Source organism: Hypoxylon trugodes (assembly GCF_022578975.1).
Source record: "Hypoxylon trugodes strain CBS 135444 unplaced genomic scaffold F4822scaffold_2, whole genome shotgun sequence".
In the NCBI taxonomy this organism is placed as follows: domain Eukaryota; kingdom Fungi; phylum Ascomycota; class Sordariomycetes; order Xylariales; family Hypoxylaceae; genus Hypoxylon; species Hypoxylon trugodes.
This window is the reverse complement of record NW_026250017.1, coordinates 4,343,655-4,361,459: the sequence shown is the minus strand read 5'-3', so window position 1 is coordinate 4,361,459 and position 17,805 is coordinate 4,343,655. Positions and strand designations below refer to the sequence as shown.

The window sequence follows — 17,805 nt, the reverse complement described above, 5'->3', positions numbered from 1 at the left end:
TCCATCGACTCGTTCGGCTAGCCATGCGCAATTGGCTGCAGACAAATGGAGAGTGGCAAAAATGGGCGATAGATGCAATTCAGCACCTTACCGACGAGTATCCATTTCCTATGCACGAGAACCGGAGTATTTGGATGAGATACCTCCCACACGGACAGTCGGTATTATATCTTCGAAATAAGTTTGCTGATAAAAAGACTGATCTACTTTTTAATATCGCGGGGAGTTATTTCATGCTTGGAAAGTACAACGAGGCAGAACAGATGTACCGGCAGACACTGGAGCTGAGGGAGCGGATATTGGGCAGAGAGCATCCCTCCACACTTGGCAGCATGAATAACCTCGCAATTGTTCTTAATAACCAAGGGAAATACAAAGAGGCAGAACAAATGCATCGTCAGACACTGGAACTGAAGGAACGGATGCTGGGCAGAGAGCATCCCTCCACACTTGGCAGCATGAATAACCTCGCACTTGTTCTTAATAGCCAGGGGAAATACAAAGAGGCAGAGCAGATAGATCATCAGACACTGGAGCTGAGGGAGCGGATACTGGGCAGAGAGCATCCCGACACACTTAACAACATGAATAACCTCGCACTTGTTCTTAATAGCCAAGGGAAATACAAAGAGGCAGAGCAGATAGATCATCAGACACTGAAGCTGAGGGAGCGGATACTGGGCAGAGAGCATCCCTCCACACTTGACAACATAAATAACCTCGCACTTGTTCTTAATAGCCAAGGGAAATACAAAGAGGCAGAGCAGATAGATCATCAGACACTGGAGCTGAGGGAGCGGATACTGGGCAGAGAGCATCCCGACACACTTATGAGCATGAATAACCTCGCAGGAGTCCTTCGAAATCAGGGGAAGTACGAAGAGGCAGAGCAAATGCATCGTCAGACACTGGAACTGAAGGAACGGATACTGGGCAGAGAGCATCCCGACACACTTATGAGCATGAATAACCTCGCAGGAGTCCTTCGAAATCAGGGGAAGTACGAAGAGGCAGAGCAAATGCATCGTCAGACACTGGAGCTGAGGGAGCGGATGCTAGGCAAAGAGCATCCTTCTACATTAAGAAGCAAAGCGAACTTAGATGCTTGCTTACAAGCCAAGATAGGTAAGGGGTTATGACAGGTTTCGACCAGGGACTATACGGCTTTGTAAGTAGAAATCCTCCTGATTTTTTTAAGGAGCTTACCGACAAATATAAGATATCACACCAAGCTATTATATACACTTTACCACAGCATCCCTGCCTTTAATAACGTGCCTTTCTTTTCTTCGCCTTTTTCGTACGTGGCTTATGCTCTTTGACGAGATTGGGACTCATCTGCCGCTCCGGAACCCACATGTCCTTGCTGTCTGGACGGCCCATCCATCTTACACGATACTCTGTCTTTCCATTTCATCTACGGGTACCTAGAACCTTCACACCTAAATGGAATCCTTTAAACTCCGCCTCGAACCTTTGAAGAAGCTCGTCGTCCAAGACGTTCTCTCGAGGCACCCACCAGCAACTGCCATCATCTGACCACTTAATAAGGAATAAGTTCCTTCCCAATCTCTCAAGAATGCGGTCAATCGCATAGCTTAGGTTGCTATCGTCACTGGCATGTTCTGGCTCGTCGGGCTAAGCGGACTGGCCGAAGTTGCAATGACGCCTTCCATCGGTTCCGGGAGAAGCTGATCATTCCGAAGGGATGGATTAATCAGATCTACTGGGATATCGCAGGCTGGCTGATAAAGAGGCAAAAAACATATCATTGATTATAGGTGACAATCCATTTGTGTCGGGAGAGATGGCCAATTTATCAGCCGCGTTAAAGAGAGGATGGTTTGTGGTAAACATTGGAGCCGCCTAGTTGCTGCAAGTTGCTTCCTTATCCATACGATCTAGCATTGGAGATTCACTAATAAATATAGAATTCTTAAGCAAAAGACTATCCACTACACACTTAATTGTTGCATCTTTTCTTTAGCCTTTATGGTTTGGTATATTCTTGAATGTAACATCGTAGTCCATATCTACATACTCTTATCTGCTATGGACCGTTACTAAATGGATATACTAGGAAGCAAGCTTATTAATTATTTGGGGTTCCAAGTTTTCTGTTTATTAATAAATAAGGAAAGGAGATAATATGTGACGAACCTATACCCTGGTGGGGTATAGTCGTTACTGGATTGGCTAATCCGGGGTGTCTTGATTTGAAGGTAACAATATCAGTAGTAGGTCAAGTGCTTAAGTAAGTTCTGTTCGTCAGAGAGGCTTGGAGTCCTCTCACTATTGTAAGAGAATAGTCTTAGATTGATAACTAAAGAGCTTATGAAAAGAGTGACTAGATACATGGGAAATGCTGTGATTATATAGATGCGTCCTTCCTTCCTTCTAGGCCTGAGGCCGTCATGATCTTGTTGATCAGGGTGGTCAGGACCAGATCAACAAGATCGTTCTGATCATGGTCGAGTCAGGGTGATCAGGATGGTCAGGATCTGACTAACAAGATCATGCTGATTACGGCTGTTGATTCCTCCGTGGTTTATCCGTGATTGGGTAAAAAGGTGTTGATCCTAGTCATGGTGAATTTGGTCTGTGACAAGGAGGATTTAATATTATTGTCAATTTGGCTTAGATATTTGACTTTTTATTATAATCTTGGTTGAAAAAAATCTTAATTTAAAGAATATGAAATGGAACAAGTAACTAACTAAAAATTAATTTAATTTAATAGAAATAGAATAAGGGAAAAAAAATATAAATAAGGATGGATTTCTTTTATATTTAATTTGTAAGGGCTCGTGGCCCAATGAGGCTAAAAGCTCAAGACACAGCCTTGAGTGAGCTAGCATCGCGAAGGAGTATATAGCTTCAAGGATTCCCTCGAGGACTCAGATTGATATTTGTTCTTTAATCCTTTTAATTTAAAGATTCATTACCATATAGTGCATCTGACCTTCTGGTATATCGTCACATAATTATTCATTCTTTAACTATTAATTTAAATATTTAGATAACATTTGAATATAAAGTACCTTAAATTCTCTTTTATAAATAAAATTGTCAACCCTAAACTATTATTATCTTTCAAATTAAGACCCTTAGATATATATCTGATCTATGAAATCAGACTAACAGAAATAATAGGTAGGTTTGTAACATACATATTCGGTACAAGAACTTGATAAGGGCTAAAATACCTTTACCATCCATTAGATATTAAGAAATATTTTATTAATAAATTAAAATCTAAATTACACTGCTTTCCCAAGATCTGTATAGTCATAAGATTTGCCAGCTCGTTCCGTATAAACTTATTTAGTATCTCAGCTATTTTCCGTAGCAGCCAGCGATCCAAAGCGTCGCGCTCTGTCCCGTTGGCCGCTTTAAAGATCTAGCCAATGATGGACGGGAGCTGGCTCTCGCGCTCTAGGCGTGTAGGGGTATAAAGCTGTTGAAGGAGAGCATTGCACGACCTCTCAATGGTACACAGGACCCACCAGCATAATTAGTATATAAATAAGTACGGGAACGAAACTTCGAGATCTTTGTTATTAACTCTTCGAGCGATATATAGCCCATGGTCGCCTTGTACAACCGTCGGCTGTGCTGTTGCTAACGTAGCGCCTTCTTCTCGAGCTTTTTAGGGTCCCTAATCCAAGCCATTATTAAAGTATTATCTTGCTTAAAACCTTCTTTCTCAGACATGATAAGTTCGATAATCTAGCCTATATATTTGGGAATAAGTTTGATATTATTACTGTTATTAATATACTATATCTTGAATATGAATAGGACGTGGGGGCCTTCTTTGGAATCTGGGACTATTCTGTATCCTTTATGGTTATATTTGTTTGGTAACTAGTGGCTTAATGCAGCACATAGATTAATATCATTAAGCTAACTTCTTAAATCTCCTTTGCTTGTCTAACTTGCGAACAGTAGAGGAGGTTCCTCAGCCCTGTAAATCGATGGTTGCCTCCTTGCATTCACATCTTATGACCGTTTACGATAAATGGGGCTATGTTGGGACATATAGTATATTGTCAACTTGTTCAGCTCAGCTATTCATAGAAATCGATCCTAAATCCAGAGAGGGGCGTTTAATTAATAGATGGAATAAAAGGGCATTACTAATGTTATATCCCTTCATTCGGGTAGCGGCATGGAATAGGCCGACACAATGCAGCATGTCTTCCTTCATCTTTACTTGATCTATATGTTACGAACCTATATCCCAATTGGGATATAGACATATTAAACCCAGTTGGTTCACTAGTAGTCTTGATTTAAGGGTAATAATATATGTAGAAGGTCATGTATGTGAATAGGGTCTGTTCCTAAGAGAGTCTTAAAGTCCTTTTATTGCTTTAAATGATGTATAATCTTAGACTAATAATCAAAAAGCATCTTTATCCTTAGGATCATTTTCTTATATCAACTAAATGCAACTTTCCATTCCAGACGTGGGTTGGTGCCAGCTACAATTCCAATAGGCAGTTAGGTCAATATATTACAAATCATTTGGTATTAAGCATTCATCTAAATATCCATTTTTTAGGCTATGTGCTGCATTTTAGCCCTTAGCATATATGGCTATGCAGATAGAAATGGACTTTCAAATCACATAAAGGAAATCAAAACTGGGCGACCAAAAAGGCGTTAGATGTACCCAAAACTGGGACTCGGAAACCATGGTCCAGAATTTGGGTTAACTATCCATTCTCGAGGGGTTCTAATTATAATCGATACAATATTGGCGATTATTGGCCTTTTAAAACCGACCAACAAACAAGCCATTCTTTCAAACATTTAAAAAGCAACATATCACATAGATCTTATCAGTTGATTAATATTGTGAAGCTATTCTACAATACAAAAACTATGGAAGATAAGCCAAAGTCGATGGCATCAAAAAAGAAACGCGACAGGAGCGGCGCCAATTTACGTAAAAGATGGGAGACACTAGTAAAAACTGGTCTTGCTCTGAAAGCTGGCTACGGAGCCAAAGTCTACTTCTCGGTCTCAGTACCGTCGAAGGGCAAAGAGTTTATTTTTCGGTCAGACGAAGATATTGTGCCATTGATGGTTCACCAGATGGTATAGTTCCGTTAGCGCCGTTGCACGCTTATAAGCTAAAGTGTTACCAGGAATATCGCTATCCGATGCCCATCCTCATCACAGGTAACAATATCTATAAACCATGTCAAAAGCGCCCATAAACAGGCGAAAAAGATAATGATTTGGCTACCTATATATAATGGATAAATGGAGTATTATTACAAATGTTGTGTCAGATTGTGTTGGATTAGGTAGCAGAAGTACCTTAATGGTGAGAATGTATTAAAGATACTTGTCCTGGATATTGTAGAATGGGATAATGTTTAGAATCATACGTATTATATTCTAATAAAAGGGATTATTACTAGCACTTATATTAACGATGATACTTGTGGATCGTATAATAGCATCCGCAATCGCATAGAGCTCACGTGTAAAGTTCAACTTGGCCTGAGTCGGGTGCTGCCCTATTATACTGGTCTCTATTGCCTCGTGGGTTTTAAGCGATTAAGTGAACACTTCGAGGCTGAGAAAGGTCGAGATCAAGAAGGTAGAGCTATAGAAGGAGGGGATGAAGACCTACTAACTCTTATATGCCTTGCGGGGGACACACAGCACCCCCTAAGCGCCCTTGCACAGGCAATTTCTTAAGAAGTCTGTTAGGACATATAGAGCAGTAAATACATAGTAATATGAATCCTAACCCCAGACCTCCTAGTAGCGATCGTCCAAGGGGCTTGTCTCACGATATTGGTGTGATAAATCAGTCAGCACATTATGACCGCCTAAGCTTGGCTTTGGTAGTCCGCCTCTTCTCCACCTGTATCGATGACCGGAGCGTAACACCGTGGATTAATTGGATATGGTTCCTGAATGCATTTACACTCCGTAACTCAACTGCCGAGCATTTTGGATGTCTGCAGACGATGGGCTCACCCTGCTGTTCGGCACGCTCTTTCCCCTTCAGATGATGGTCGTCAAAGTGGTCATTTCTCTTGGTGGAACGACAATAACAGAAAATCCGCTCATGGATTGTCTGGGCTTTATCGCCAATGCAGTCAGGGCACTGGGTCGGTTGCATAAGTAGGGGGAAGGGATCAGGCTCGGGCTTGGGCTTTAGAGAGGGGTTGACTCCGATAGCATCGGTTCTTATAGGCAACTCGACTTGTAATCTTGGCTTGGTGCTTTTGCGCTTGACGGTCTCCCTCTTGCCACCTAGGGCTACGTATAGATCAATGACCTCGATTCTTCGCTGGAGCATCTCTTCGTCGCTCATCTTCTTGGGCTGGTAACAAAGAAGCTTAGCCAGCTGGGCACGCTCAGGGATGACGAGGTCGATCACCGGCTCCTCATATTCCTCCATATCCTCTCCCCTAGCTTGCTTCTCGAGATCCCAGGTTGGGCGATTATAAAAGTAGTATTCGCGGTACTCTTTCACGATTCGGTGCTCACGTTGAGCTCGTCTGGTCCTGATCTCATCCGTGAGTGCACGTATCCTCGCCTCGTCCTTATTCCCTCGTATTCGATATTGGCCCCGCTTAAGTTCTTCTCGCTCCTTCTCCAGTGCCACAATATCAGGATCCGGCTTCAGATTTGCCCAGACCTCGTCAGGCACCATATCTCTTTTAGCGCGAGGATCTCGAGTCAGGCTGACGTGCGCGAATAGGCGGAACAATTGATCCTCGGTCTCTTCCTCTAAGAAAGCGTTCTGAAGATCGAAATTGGCGATCTGATTGAGATACGCATCTTGAAACGTGTAGTATTCTGGGTTATGACGCATCATTTGATCACGGACAGCATCTGGCGCGTTTCCTAGAGAAGAGCTATTAGCTTGATCGCTCGCCCTACTTAGCTTCTTGTCCAAGTATTAATTTACCATTTGCAGCGTTTGCAGCGCCTCTTCGGGCAAATCTGGGAGTCCATTTTTTCTCAAATCCCGCATCTAGGCTCTGCCGGCCCATGTCGTCTCTAAGCTTGCAATACGACATGGGCTCGTCTTTAGACACGACGCCACGGTGCGTGCGGCGGAAGACGGGCATCTTGAGCTTGGATTCCTTCCACCGAAGGGGTAAACATTTCATCCCACGCGGGACTTCCGCCCCAAGCACAGATTTTGCATTTATCAAGCAATTTGCGTCGAAAGCGTCGTCAAGTAACGCAAGAGAAATGATTAATAGAAGGGGACAAAAGAGGAGTGTCCTGGAAGGCGTGAAAAAGAAAATGGTTCTAGGAGTCATTAGGATAGAAACATCTATAGTAAACAAACTTGTACATACGGTTTGGGCTTGTTATCGCATCCTTTGTGATGGACAAACTTGATAGACATGGCCGGGATAGCTCGGCCCGTCACGGGATGGCGCACGATCATCATAAGGATATCCTCGTAGCAGAGCGCCTTGGGACGATCACGCCCGATCGTCTCTCGCAAGAGAAGCTTGCCGATCCCACTGGAATCTTCCTCCAGCGCATCTTCGTCCTCTTCCACCTCGACACCGGCACACTCAGCGGACATGACCGCTTTCGCACCGAAAAGCTCTTCAAGAGAGCCATCTTTCGGTTTCTTCCTTTCGTTGTGGACAAGCTCCGCCGGCCGTGCTCCTGTATAGCAAAGAATCATATAGCAGCCGGACAAGTTGAGACGATGCAACTCGAGGGGGAAAATGCTGGTGTCGTATGCTATATTAAAGACCAAAATGACGCGTAGCGAGTCCACATTCAGGACCGGCTTTCCATCGATGTTGGGCGGTCGTAGGCCAAAACGAGGAACTAACACGCGATCATGGTACTGACCGCATGTTAGTGAGCTTTCTTGCAGGCATGGCCGTGAGCAGTTGGGCAAAGCACCATACCTTATAAAGCTCCTTCATGTGATTTCGGTCGGGGTAGCGGCCGGTGACAGTCGTGTGGAGCTGCGAAAACTGACGAATGTATTCCTCTGACGAACCTCGAGATTTGATCTTGTAATTCCCACAGACGAAGAGGAAGAAATCCATCATCGTCTCGCGGTCCAGGCTCTGCATCGTGAGTTTCCAGCTCCCTAGTTCCATTTCAGTGCAGTACCTGTATCTTGACGATTAGCAGACGATTCGCGCAGGGTTCCAACAGACTGATACAAACCGCTTCCATTTTCCAAAGATGCCGGACACATTGATCTCGGTCTCGGCTGCGTACTTCGGTTTGATGTAGTGGATTCGTTTTAATTGTTTCCGGTGCGCGGCATGTTCTTTCGCCGAGAACGGCGCCCGTTGCTTTGTAATTCTGCTATTTGTCTCTCTGGTGGTAACGCGTCGGAGGAAGTCCGTGTGATCGGGGAGCGCCATTTTTTTTAGGGGGACTTTGGACCGGCGTTGTGGAAGGCATTAGGAAGATGGGAACAAGACGATGAAGGATAAAGAGAGCTTTGTAGCCAAAGGAACGGGCTAACGCTGCCATTTTATAATGTGAGTTCGAGTTTGAGTGGTTGAAAAGGGTGTCCGTAAACTTGGGTACCAGGGGAACAGGAAAAGGGACGTCGACATGGCTAGGATAGCAGTTAGCTAGCTAACGTTGGCTAAAGAAGGGAGATGACTTTAGGCGAGCTTACGTGAGGCAGTGGGCTAACTGATGCTGGACTAGGGACCTGGTCGCAAAGAGTAGAGGGTACCTTCGAGAGACATACAACCCGAGGTGTTAAGGACGCTTAGGACAGCGGCATGTCTCGCCGGATTAGGCGGTCCTAACACTGTATCCCCGCTTTATCTGGTAATATCTTGGTAATATTATTGACTAAAATATTATATAAAGATATAATAAATGATAAAAATTCCACCCAATTATCCTATTCATAATTAACATAATTTTATAAATATTATTCTAATATCTAATTTAGTTACTTTATTTAGCTATCAATCTAAGGATAAACTATCGTAAAAAGCTTCTATTTAATCCCTAGCCTCTTTATTAAATTAACCCAAAATTTTAAAGTAAAGAATTTATCCCTATTTAAAATAATCTTCTTTAATAACCTATATCTATTAAAAACTTTTTTAATAAATTTGAAAACCAAATCTTCAATTATATAGATTTCTTTAAATAATATAAAATACTTATATTTTATAAATTTATTAATAATAATCCATATATTATTATATTCTTCTTTAATTATTAAATATTATAATTTAAATAATTTAATAATAAAATCTTATACAATAATATTCCATGATTTATCTAAAATTTTAATAAATTATAAAAACCTATATGGTTTATATTTAATTTCTTTAATTTTATTATAAATATTATAATTTAAGATAATCTTTTTAATTATCCCTTTGATTCCTAGAAAGTCATATATTTCCTATAATTATATAATTATTTTAAAGATTTTTAAATATCTATATAAAAAATATTCATATATTTTTTATATAAACTTTTCTTATAATATTAATAATATATAAATTTTTCCTTTATATAATATTATATCTTTAATAATAAAATCCTATATTAATAAAATATTTTTAATTTATAAGATTTTTTCTTTGATTTTTTATTCCCATTTATATTATAATTTAATTAAATATATCATTAATAATATCAAAATATTATTAAATATTTCTTAAAATATTACCCTTTCTTTTTTAATTTTTTTAATATTAAAATCCTTTAATTTATTGAAAATATCTATTTAAATATTCTCTTTTTTTTTAATATAATAAATTTTAAAATTAAAATATATAAAATTATTTATCCATTATGATTATTTATTATTAAAAATCTTAATAATTATAAGAGATTTAAAATTATAATAATCTAAATAAATTTCCAAAGGTTCAAAAATTCTTAATACCTATAATTTCCATTTTTTTAATATCTAGTAAATAATTATAAATTTTTGGTTATATATTTTATATTTTATTTCTAATTCTTTAAAAGTTTTAAAAAAATAGGTAATTAAATATTATTTTCCATTATTTTCCAATTATTCTAATATTATTCCCATTATTTTATTTAAGATATTAATATATAATTATTTCTTTTTATTTAAATTAGATAATTTTATTATTAGATTTTTTATTATAGTCTTTTTTATTTTTTGAAATGCCTTTTTTATCTTTTATATTTATTTAAAATCTTTTAGATTTTTAATATATATTATAATTATTATTAATTCCATAATTTTTTTGAAATCTTTAATTAAGATTTTATTATAATTATAGAAATTATGGAAGATTTATATTCTTATAATAGTTTCTAAAATTAGTCATTTTTTAATTATGGATATTTTAGATTTCTAAATCTTAATTTTTTTTAGAAAAATTATATATCCAAAGTAATTAAATTTTTAAATAAAAAAGTCATTCTTATTTAGATCTATAAGAAGTTTAATTTCTTTTAGGGTCTTAAATATCTTATATATATTCTTCTTATATTATTTTTTGATTCTTAAATAGATTAGAATATTATCTAAATATATAAAAATGTTTTTTCTAAAGAATTATTATAAAACATCTTAGATTATTTATTAAAAGATAATTAATATATTTATAAATCTAAATAATATTATCAAATATTTAAAATGATTATATAATATTTTAATAACTATTTTCCACTTGTTTCCTTTAATAATTTATATAAGGTTAAAAATGAATTTTAAATCCAATGAAATAAATCATTTATTATCATTTATTTCTTCTTTTAAATTCTTGATATATAATAGAGGATACTTATTTTTGATTATGATTTCATTTAGTTATCAATAGTTATAAATATTTCTCCATATTATTTCTCTTTTCTTATTTAGTTTAGATATTTTATTTTTATTCTTTTTAAATATTAAGAAGATTAAGTATCCTATTAATAATTTTGATTTTTATATAAACCCTTTTATCTCCTTATTTTGGAATATAATATATAAGATTTTAGATTTATTTTAGCTTAATTTATAAATTTAATATAATTTTAAATATTCCTCTTCTTTTAATATTATTTTATGATTATATTAATTATATTTTAATATGTTTATATCTATATTTAAATTATTCTGGAATAATTTTGGAAATATTTTTATATATTTTTCTTTGATTTTAATTTATTTTTGATTATTTGATTCTTTGATATCTATATGTTATATTATAAGGTATAGAAATATAGAATATTCTTTTATAAGGTTACTTATTTGTATTTATTATAATTATTATTTTGATTTATTTAAATTGGCTTTTTTCTGATATTCAGGGGCTAAATCTTTTTTTAACTTATTCTAATAAAATCAATCTTATATCTAATCAATTCTTAGATTATTAATTTTAAATTATATCTTCCCCAAAACTAATTCATAATTTATATTAATAAAATCAAAAGATATTAATTTTTGATATCTTTAAATTAAGATAAAGAAAACTATAGTTTTTTTTTGATTTTTTTTTTATTATAGGTAATAAGACTTTCATTAATATTGTTAATTTGGTAAGATATTTTTTTTTTTAATATAATATTTTATATATATTAATTAATTTTAGATAAATTAAATTGATTATATATCTTGAATTAATTAGGGTATTAAATTTGTATCTTTTTTATATTATTTTTATAATTAAATAAAGTCTTTTAATTATTTTTATTAAATATGTTAGTTTAACCTTATTTAATATTATTTATAAGATCTTTAACAATTTTTCCATTATATTTTATTATTTATTAATTATATTAATTATTCTTTATAACAAATTTATTAGTTATTTGGTTCTTTTTTAGAAAGTTATAATTTTATTTTTTAAATATTATATTTTTTTTTAAAACTAATTAATCATTTCTTTATATTATAATAATATCTATTTATAATGTCTATTCAGGATAGTATTTAGATATTAGATCATTTATTTTAGATATTTGTAAATAGGCCTAATTAAGGTGATTATGCCTTATTTTTCCTTATAGAATAATGTATAGGAGACCTTATATATGTTCTTATAATATTATTATATAAATTCTTGGTTTTATCTATTTTTAATTATCCTTTTATAATCTAGATCTTTGAGTATATTTAGGGTAAATAATTCTAGTATTCTTTATTTATTGAATATCCTTTTAGTAATAATTCTATAGGCTTTTTTATGATTTTATTTCCTACATTTTTGGATTTATATTTTGTTATTTTTAGATATATATTTTGAATCTATTAGATTATTAAGATTATAATAATAATAATTTATTTGTTTAATTAGTTATATATAGTATATTAATTCTGGTTTAGGGATTTGATTTTATTTTTTTTATTATTAAAATCTTATTAATTTTATATTATTTATTAATATAATTATATTTTATTAAAATATATTAGAATAATATTTTTATTTAATAATAATATAATAGAAATATTTTAATTATTAATTTATATTAAAAATATCATTTTTCTTTCCATTTTTTTTTCTATATTTTAATCCATATCCTATAATAATCTTTATTTTTTTAAAGAAGAATTAGATTCTTCCAAAAAAATATTTATTTCTTTCTTTTTAGAATCTCTTATGCCTATTATATCAAAATTCTATAATTAATTTATTTAATCTATAAAATTTTTTATTTTTATTTATTAAATAATTTTATTATAATTTAATAATGGATTTTCTTATTCTTTTTCTTCTTTAATAATATTGAATATTCTTAAAATTAAAGATCCTAATATTGTTATTATTATATTAATTAATTTTCCTTTTGGGATTTATAGTTATTTCTTAGGTCTCTTATATTAGTTTTTATAATATCCCATTTTTTAATAATTATAATACTTAATTTTGTTTAAATCCTTCTTAAATTTCTTATTATTATTAATTATATTTAAACTCTAAGTCTTAATTAATTCCTTTTTTCCTTAATTCTTTATTATTTTGAAGCCTTTCTTTTTTTTATTATATTTTTTATATAACCTATTATTATAAAGAATTACCTTAATCATATATTTATCAATAATAATAGGTTATTCTTTTTTAAAAAGTTCATCTTTTACCCAGGTAATTACTCCTTCATAAAAATAATTAAATTATATATCTTTAGACAATTGTCTTATAGTCATAAATTATTTAAATTTTGCCATATAAAATATAATTTACTTTTTTTATTTAAGGTAATAAATGGTCTTCCATATTTCCTCTTTTTTAAATAATTTACCAAATATTATTTATATTTTGTTTTTAAAATGTTCATATAATTTAAAAATATATTAAAATTTTTTTAATTCTTTTTTAATAATATTGAAATAATTTTCTAAAATAAATTGGAACCATGTAAAGATAGTTTTATTTAAGAATTAAATAATAATAAATATCTATTATTCTTTTTATAATAGGTTTTCCTTATAAAAAAATAGATAAAGTTTTATATGTGTAAACTAGTCCTTAATATCCAAAATTCCATTATAAATTAATAAATCTATTAATTTATATTTCTTAATAAGTAAAAAAAGGATTACTCTTCTTTCTTTTTTTAATTAAGGATTTTTATCTTCTTTTTCCTTTTTATCTTTTCTATTGTTATTATTATTATTATCTGGAGGTCTAGGGGGTATTAGTTATTAAGAAATTCCTAATAAAAATCCTTTAGAGACTTTTCTTAATCTAGTCTTCTTTAAGGCCAATTTTTTTTTAAATCTTTTAATTTCTTTAAAAATAATTATTATTTTGGCTTATTAATTAGGGATCTCTTTTTCTTTCTGGTCATCTCCTTTTATTCTAATATTGATTTTTTCTTATATTTCCAATTCTGGGATTTATAAATATATCTTAAGAAATATCATTTTATTAATAAATTGGAATATTTCTTTTATTAATAACAGATTTTAAATGGTATAAATAAATATAGATATTTTGGATAATAATAGATTAGGTTATTATAAATCTCCTAAATTTTCATTTTGGAATTTCTTTTTATCTAATTTTTCTTTATTTTCTAGATTAAAGTCTATTAATTTATCCTATATTTAATTATAATATCCTTTAAAAGATAATTTTTAGAAGATATAAACATTTTCTATTTTATTTTTAAAAATTAATAAAATAAAAGAAGATTTAATTGATAATAATAAAAAGATATTCTATAAATGGTTCATATCATTTCTTAATCTAATATTAATATTAATTAAAGAATTATTAAAATATAATAAACCTATATCTTAAAAAGGTATAGTTATTATTAAATTAATTAATCTAAGGTTTTCTTAATTTAAAAATAATAATATTAATAATAGGTTAAATAATTAAGTATATTTTGTTTATTAGAGAAATTTAAAATCCTTTTATTATATTTAAAAAAATAATCTTAGATTAATAATTAAAGAATTATAAAAAAATAATTAAATATATAGGAAAATTATAATAATTATATAGATATTCCTTATTATTATCTTCTTTATAAATAAAATTAGATCTCCTTATTTATATTCATTTTTTATTATATTTATTAGATAAGATTAAATATATTTATTTATATTTATCTATGTTATATTTATTAGATAAGATTGGATATTTTTATCTATATTTATCTATGTTATGTGTTATGCATTTCTGTCTTATTTTGGCAAGGAAAAAGGTTTCCTCTGGGGTTTTATATCCCTGTAGGCCTATGTGGTTTATGACACAATCCAACAACAACTATACCTCTTTGAGGAATAGGTTCGTCACACATAAGTTATTAGGTTATGACATAAAGGTCTTTATTTAAAGAACAGAAACCACTTAAATAAAAGATATATAAGAAAAAAATTTCTTATATATTTAATTATTTTTTTATAGTTTTTTAATTATTAATTTAAAATTATTCTTTTAGATATAATAAAAAGACTCCAAGCCTCTTTGATGAACAGAATGTATTTAACCACTTGACTTATTATTAATATTATTACTTTTAAATTAAGACACCTTAGATTAGCCAATCCAGCAGCGACTATACCTTTATAAGGCATAGGTTCGTCACAGTTTGTCACATATAAATAATCTTTAAATTTTTTAATTTTTAATTTATAATTTTAACTTTTTCCTTTTTTTAGTCACCTAATCCTAACCCTAACCCTGCTGAGGAGACAGGTGCTACATCTTCTCTTAAGCAGAGGGACAACTTTTTTTTTTTTTTTTTTTTTTTTTTCAAAAAAAAGAGAGAGGTGAGGAGCAGGATCCAGCATCAAATGAATAGGGATGTTGACAGAATGCTGAAAGATAACATGCTAGATATTCGTACCATGAGGCTTTACTTAAGTTTCGGCTATTCTGGCAGCCTGCGTCTTCGGTCGGTACACAACAGCTGGTTGGAAGGTTATGTGCATAAAGCTACGTCCCACAAGAGCCACTCCTCGCACGTAGTCCGCTCTATCCGATCATACATTATTTTGCATGCTGGTGCCCATGGTTAGGTTCGCCTGACAAAATCTTAAGACGCTAGGTACCTAGGTACAGAGGTATTTCCGGGCAATTTCTTTACCTATCTTTACCTTTACTTGACGAGACCAGTGAAACATCTGTGAAAAAATAAATCAGTGCCAGGATATTTTTTCAATGTCATTTATGATGTATCCTGAAGAACACCCCAAATTTTTGCGTTGTGATTGGTGCGTGAATTGATTGTTGTTTGATGACTAATATTGTACAATGTAAGGGGTAGTAGGTCTTTCTCCGCTCTAGTAACGATAACCCTCCTCCTCCTCATCCGAAAAACCAAGCAACATCAATTCTCCTTATTTGACCCCTCCGCATACGAATATTTTGCATCGCTTCCTCAAGTTGGTACACTTGAAAAATATCCCACCAGACAGCTATGGCTTCCAAGGACGACTATGTTTTCACTCGAGATATTCTCGACAATTCTCGGTTTGCTCCCTTGCCAAATTGTCTGTCGCGACGTTACTAACCTGGCTGGTTACCTTGGTAACTTCAGTCTCAACTTGATGCACAAGCACTGGGTGAAGGATCTCGGATACCTGATCCACCCGAGAATCTCTACAAAACAGGAAAACCTACGAATTGCCGATATTGGTACAGGTACAGCGTGAGTAGCCCCAGACTGCCGATGCCACTTAAGATTAACTGCTCCCACCCCTAAAGAATCTGGCTGCTTGATACGTACGACGAGCTTCCCAAATCAGCCCGGTTTGATGGGTTGGATATCTCACTAGAGGCGGCGCCTCCCCTCAATGTTCTCCCTCCTAATATTACCCTCACGAAGTGGAATGTGAAGGATCCAGTTCCCGAAGACCTTCTTGGGGTCTTTGATATCATTCATATCCGTTTCTTCATCTTTGTTCTACTGGGGGAGGAGGTTCCGGTTGTCGTAGAGAAGTTTGTTGCAATGCTTAGTACGTCCCACAAGTACCCGTCGCTTTCGAACTAGGCGTCTTTGCAAACCGAAAATCTTTTGACTATAGAGCCAGGAGGCTATCTGCAGTGGGTTGACTCGGACAATCGGAGTGTACGGACCGAACGACCGAAGCCCGGGGGCCAGCCAGAGAATGTGGACGAGGTCCAGACGAACAACTTGGATCAGCTAATGAGTCTATTGAAGTCCCAAGACCCGCGCTTGAATCCAACATGGGTCCCAGAGCTGCCCGATATTTTCTCACGTGGTGGTCTTGTGGATGTGGAGACAGATATTCATGATTCGCCACCACATCTAGGGTTCTTAATGCATGAGTGCGGCTTGATAATGCATGAGCTCATTGCAAGAAAGACCAAAAATGAGAAAATGGCCCAGGAAGTAAAGAGGTTACTTCCTCTTGCGGTAGAGGAGACTCGACAGGGTGCTTATTTGACTTCTACCAAATTTTGTGTCACCGGAAGAAAGCCTTAAGGGAGCGGGTCGTAACGAATAGCGGCAGCATGACGGAAATGTTGGAAGTGATGATGGTATTTGACGCCTAAAAAGGCGTCAATACACGACGCTCTTTTAATATTTCTACACTAACTTATCTGTCTGGAGCCATAAATAGACGGTTATTTACATCATAAAGGCTGCCTAACCACCTGTCTGGTCACTCCTCTGAGGATATGCTTTTGGGCGCTTTCAGTTATCAGTGTACTTAGCGGTTCCTAGATTCTCCCTGATAAATTTGGAATTTTCCACTATTATCTGAGCGTATGACTGCGAACATTTAGCAGCACCTTCGGTACCATTTAATTAATTAAGTTCTTAGCCTTCCCTAGAGTTAATTATGCTGCATTTGAAATCTAAACGGAACACCATAGCCCAGATTCGAATGCCCTATGTTAGCTGAGGAGCTGGCCACCACTACAGAAAAGCGGAATTTAATATACTTGAAACTATGTTAGGCCAACGGATTTAATGTGCAATATGGCTAAGACATATTATGCTGGTGTGTAACACAAAAGGGCGGCAGGTTAGGCAATATTTCTGTATGACTGCTACGCGAGGGGTAATCAAGGGCAAGGATGAAAGATTCTGGAGGATTCTTCTTCCCCTCGGAACAACATCAAGTTATTATGACGAGCAACCACAACAAAGCTCAGCACCCAGAAATTAATTAAGTCGCCAATCAAGGACAGCCTAGTCAATTCAATCTACCTACCTACCTAGGAATTACGCGGCGCCTAGGACCACTCACATGATGTACCTAGACACCTGGGTGAGTACGTCCTAGGTACTCAAGAGGGTCATTACTCCCAGACGTATTACCAAACCCCCATAACGAGGCCGCGAAGGACAATCCCTCGGATCGGCCCATAACTTCCGATAGCGTATGGTGACACAGATATAAGTGGGGGT

The 17,805-nt window shown here is 33.9% G+C and overlaps 4 protein-coding genes across 4 annotated transcripts; 2 read left to right on the top strand and 2 right to left on the bottom strand.

Moving 5' to 3' along the window:
• Positions 1 to 233: 233 nt before the first annotated feature.
• On the top strand, positions 234 to 1,139 carry F4822DRAFT_436384 (uncharacterized protein; the record flags this gene model as incomplete). The annotated part of the gene is made up of 1 exon (XM_051462301.1): positions 234 to 1,139. One exon carries the CDS (start codon positions 234 to 236, stop codon positions 1,137 to 1,139), a length of 906 nt encoding a protein of 301 aa, XP_051318871.1.
• Positions 971 to 1,913, bottom strand: F4822DRAFT_393067 (uncharacterized protein). The gene is made up of 2 exons (XM_051457277.1): positions 1,220 to 1,913; positions 971 to 1,168 (listed from the first exon to the last, which is right to left on the bottom strand). Exon 1 carries the CDS (start codon positions 1,770 to 1,772, stop codon positions 1,599 to 1,601), a length of 174 nt encoding a protein of 57 aa, XP_051318870.1. The 5' UTR covers positions 1,773 to 1,913; the 3' UTR covers positions 971 to 1,168; positions 1,220 to 1,598.
• Positions 1,914 to 5,384: 3,471 nt separating this feature from the next.
• F4822DRAFT_393063 (FluG domain-containing protein) lies at positions 5,385 to 8,733 on the bottom strand. The gene is made up of 5 exons (XM_051457276.1): positions 8,185 to 8,733; positions 7,917 to 8,127; positions 7,344 to 7,852; positions 6,944 to 7,293; positions 5,385 to 6,879 (listed from the first exon to the last, which is right to left on the bottom strand). Exons 1-5 carry the CDS (start codon positions 8,385 to 8,387, stop codon positions 5,843 to 5,845), a joined length of 2,310 nt encoding a protein of 769 aa, XP_051318869.1. The 5' UTR covers positions 8,388 to 8,733; the 3' UTR covers positions 5,385 to 5,842.
• Positions 8,734 to 15,495: 6,762 nt separating this feature from the next.
• Positions 15,496 to 17,249, top strand: F4822DRAFT_393055 (UMTA methyltransferase family protein). Its single transcript, XM_051457275.1, has 4 exons — positions 15,496 to 15,896; positions 15,964 to 16,074; positions 16,131 to 16,381; positions 16,457 to 17,249. The coding sequence occupies exons 1-4, from the start codon at positions 15,844 to 15,846 to the stop codon at positions 16,870 to 16,872; spliced, it is 831 nt and encodes a 276-aa protein (XP_051318868.1). The 5' UTR covers positions 15,496 to 15,843; the 3' UTR covers positions 16,873 to 17,249.
• Positions 17,250 to 17,805: the final 556 nt, after the last annotated feature.

What these genes read in the sequence shown, in the direction of transcription:
- F4822DRAFT_393063 (XM_051457276.1), bottom strand. Translation starts at nt 8,387, where the DNA reads ATGGCGCTCCCCGATCACACGGACTTCCTCCGACGCGTTACCACCAGA. An exon ending in ACATGAAGGAGCTTTATAAG is followed by an intron (nt 7,853 to 7,916) that starts GTATGGTGCTTT and finishes ACATGCGGTCAG; the next exon opens with TACCATGATCGCGTGTTAGT. An exon ending in CGCTGCAAACGCTGCAAATG is followed by an intron (nt 6,880 to 6,943) that starts GTAAATTAATAC and finishes GCTCTTCTCTAG; the next exon opens with GAAACGCGCCAGATGCTGTC.
- F4822DRAFT_393067 (XM_051457277.1), bottom strand. Translation starts at nt 1,772, where the DNA reads ATGATATGTTTTTTGCCTCTTTATCAGCCAGCCTGCGATATCCCAGTA.
- F4822DRAFT_393055 (XM_051457275.1), top strand. Translation starts at nt 15,844, where the DNA reads ATGGCTTCCAAGGACGACTATGTTTTCACTCGAGATATTCTCGACAAT. An exon ending in GATATTCTCGACAATTCTCG is followed by an intron (nt 15,897 to 15,963) that starts GTTTGCTCCCTT and finishes TGGTAACTTCAG; the next exon opens with TCTCAACTTGATGCACAAGC. An exon ending in GATATTGGTACAGGTACAGC is followed by an intron (nt 16,075 to 16,130) that starts GTGAGTAGCCCC and finishes CCACCCCTAAAG; the next exon opens with AATCTGGCTGCTTGATACGT.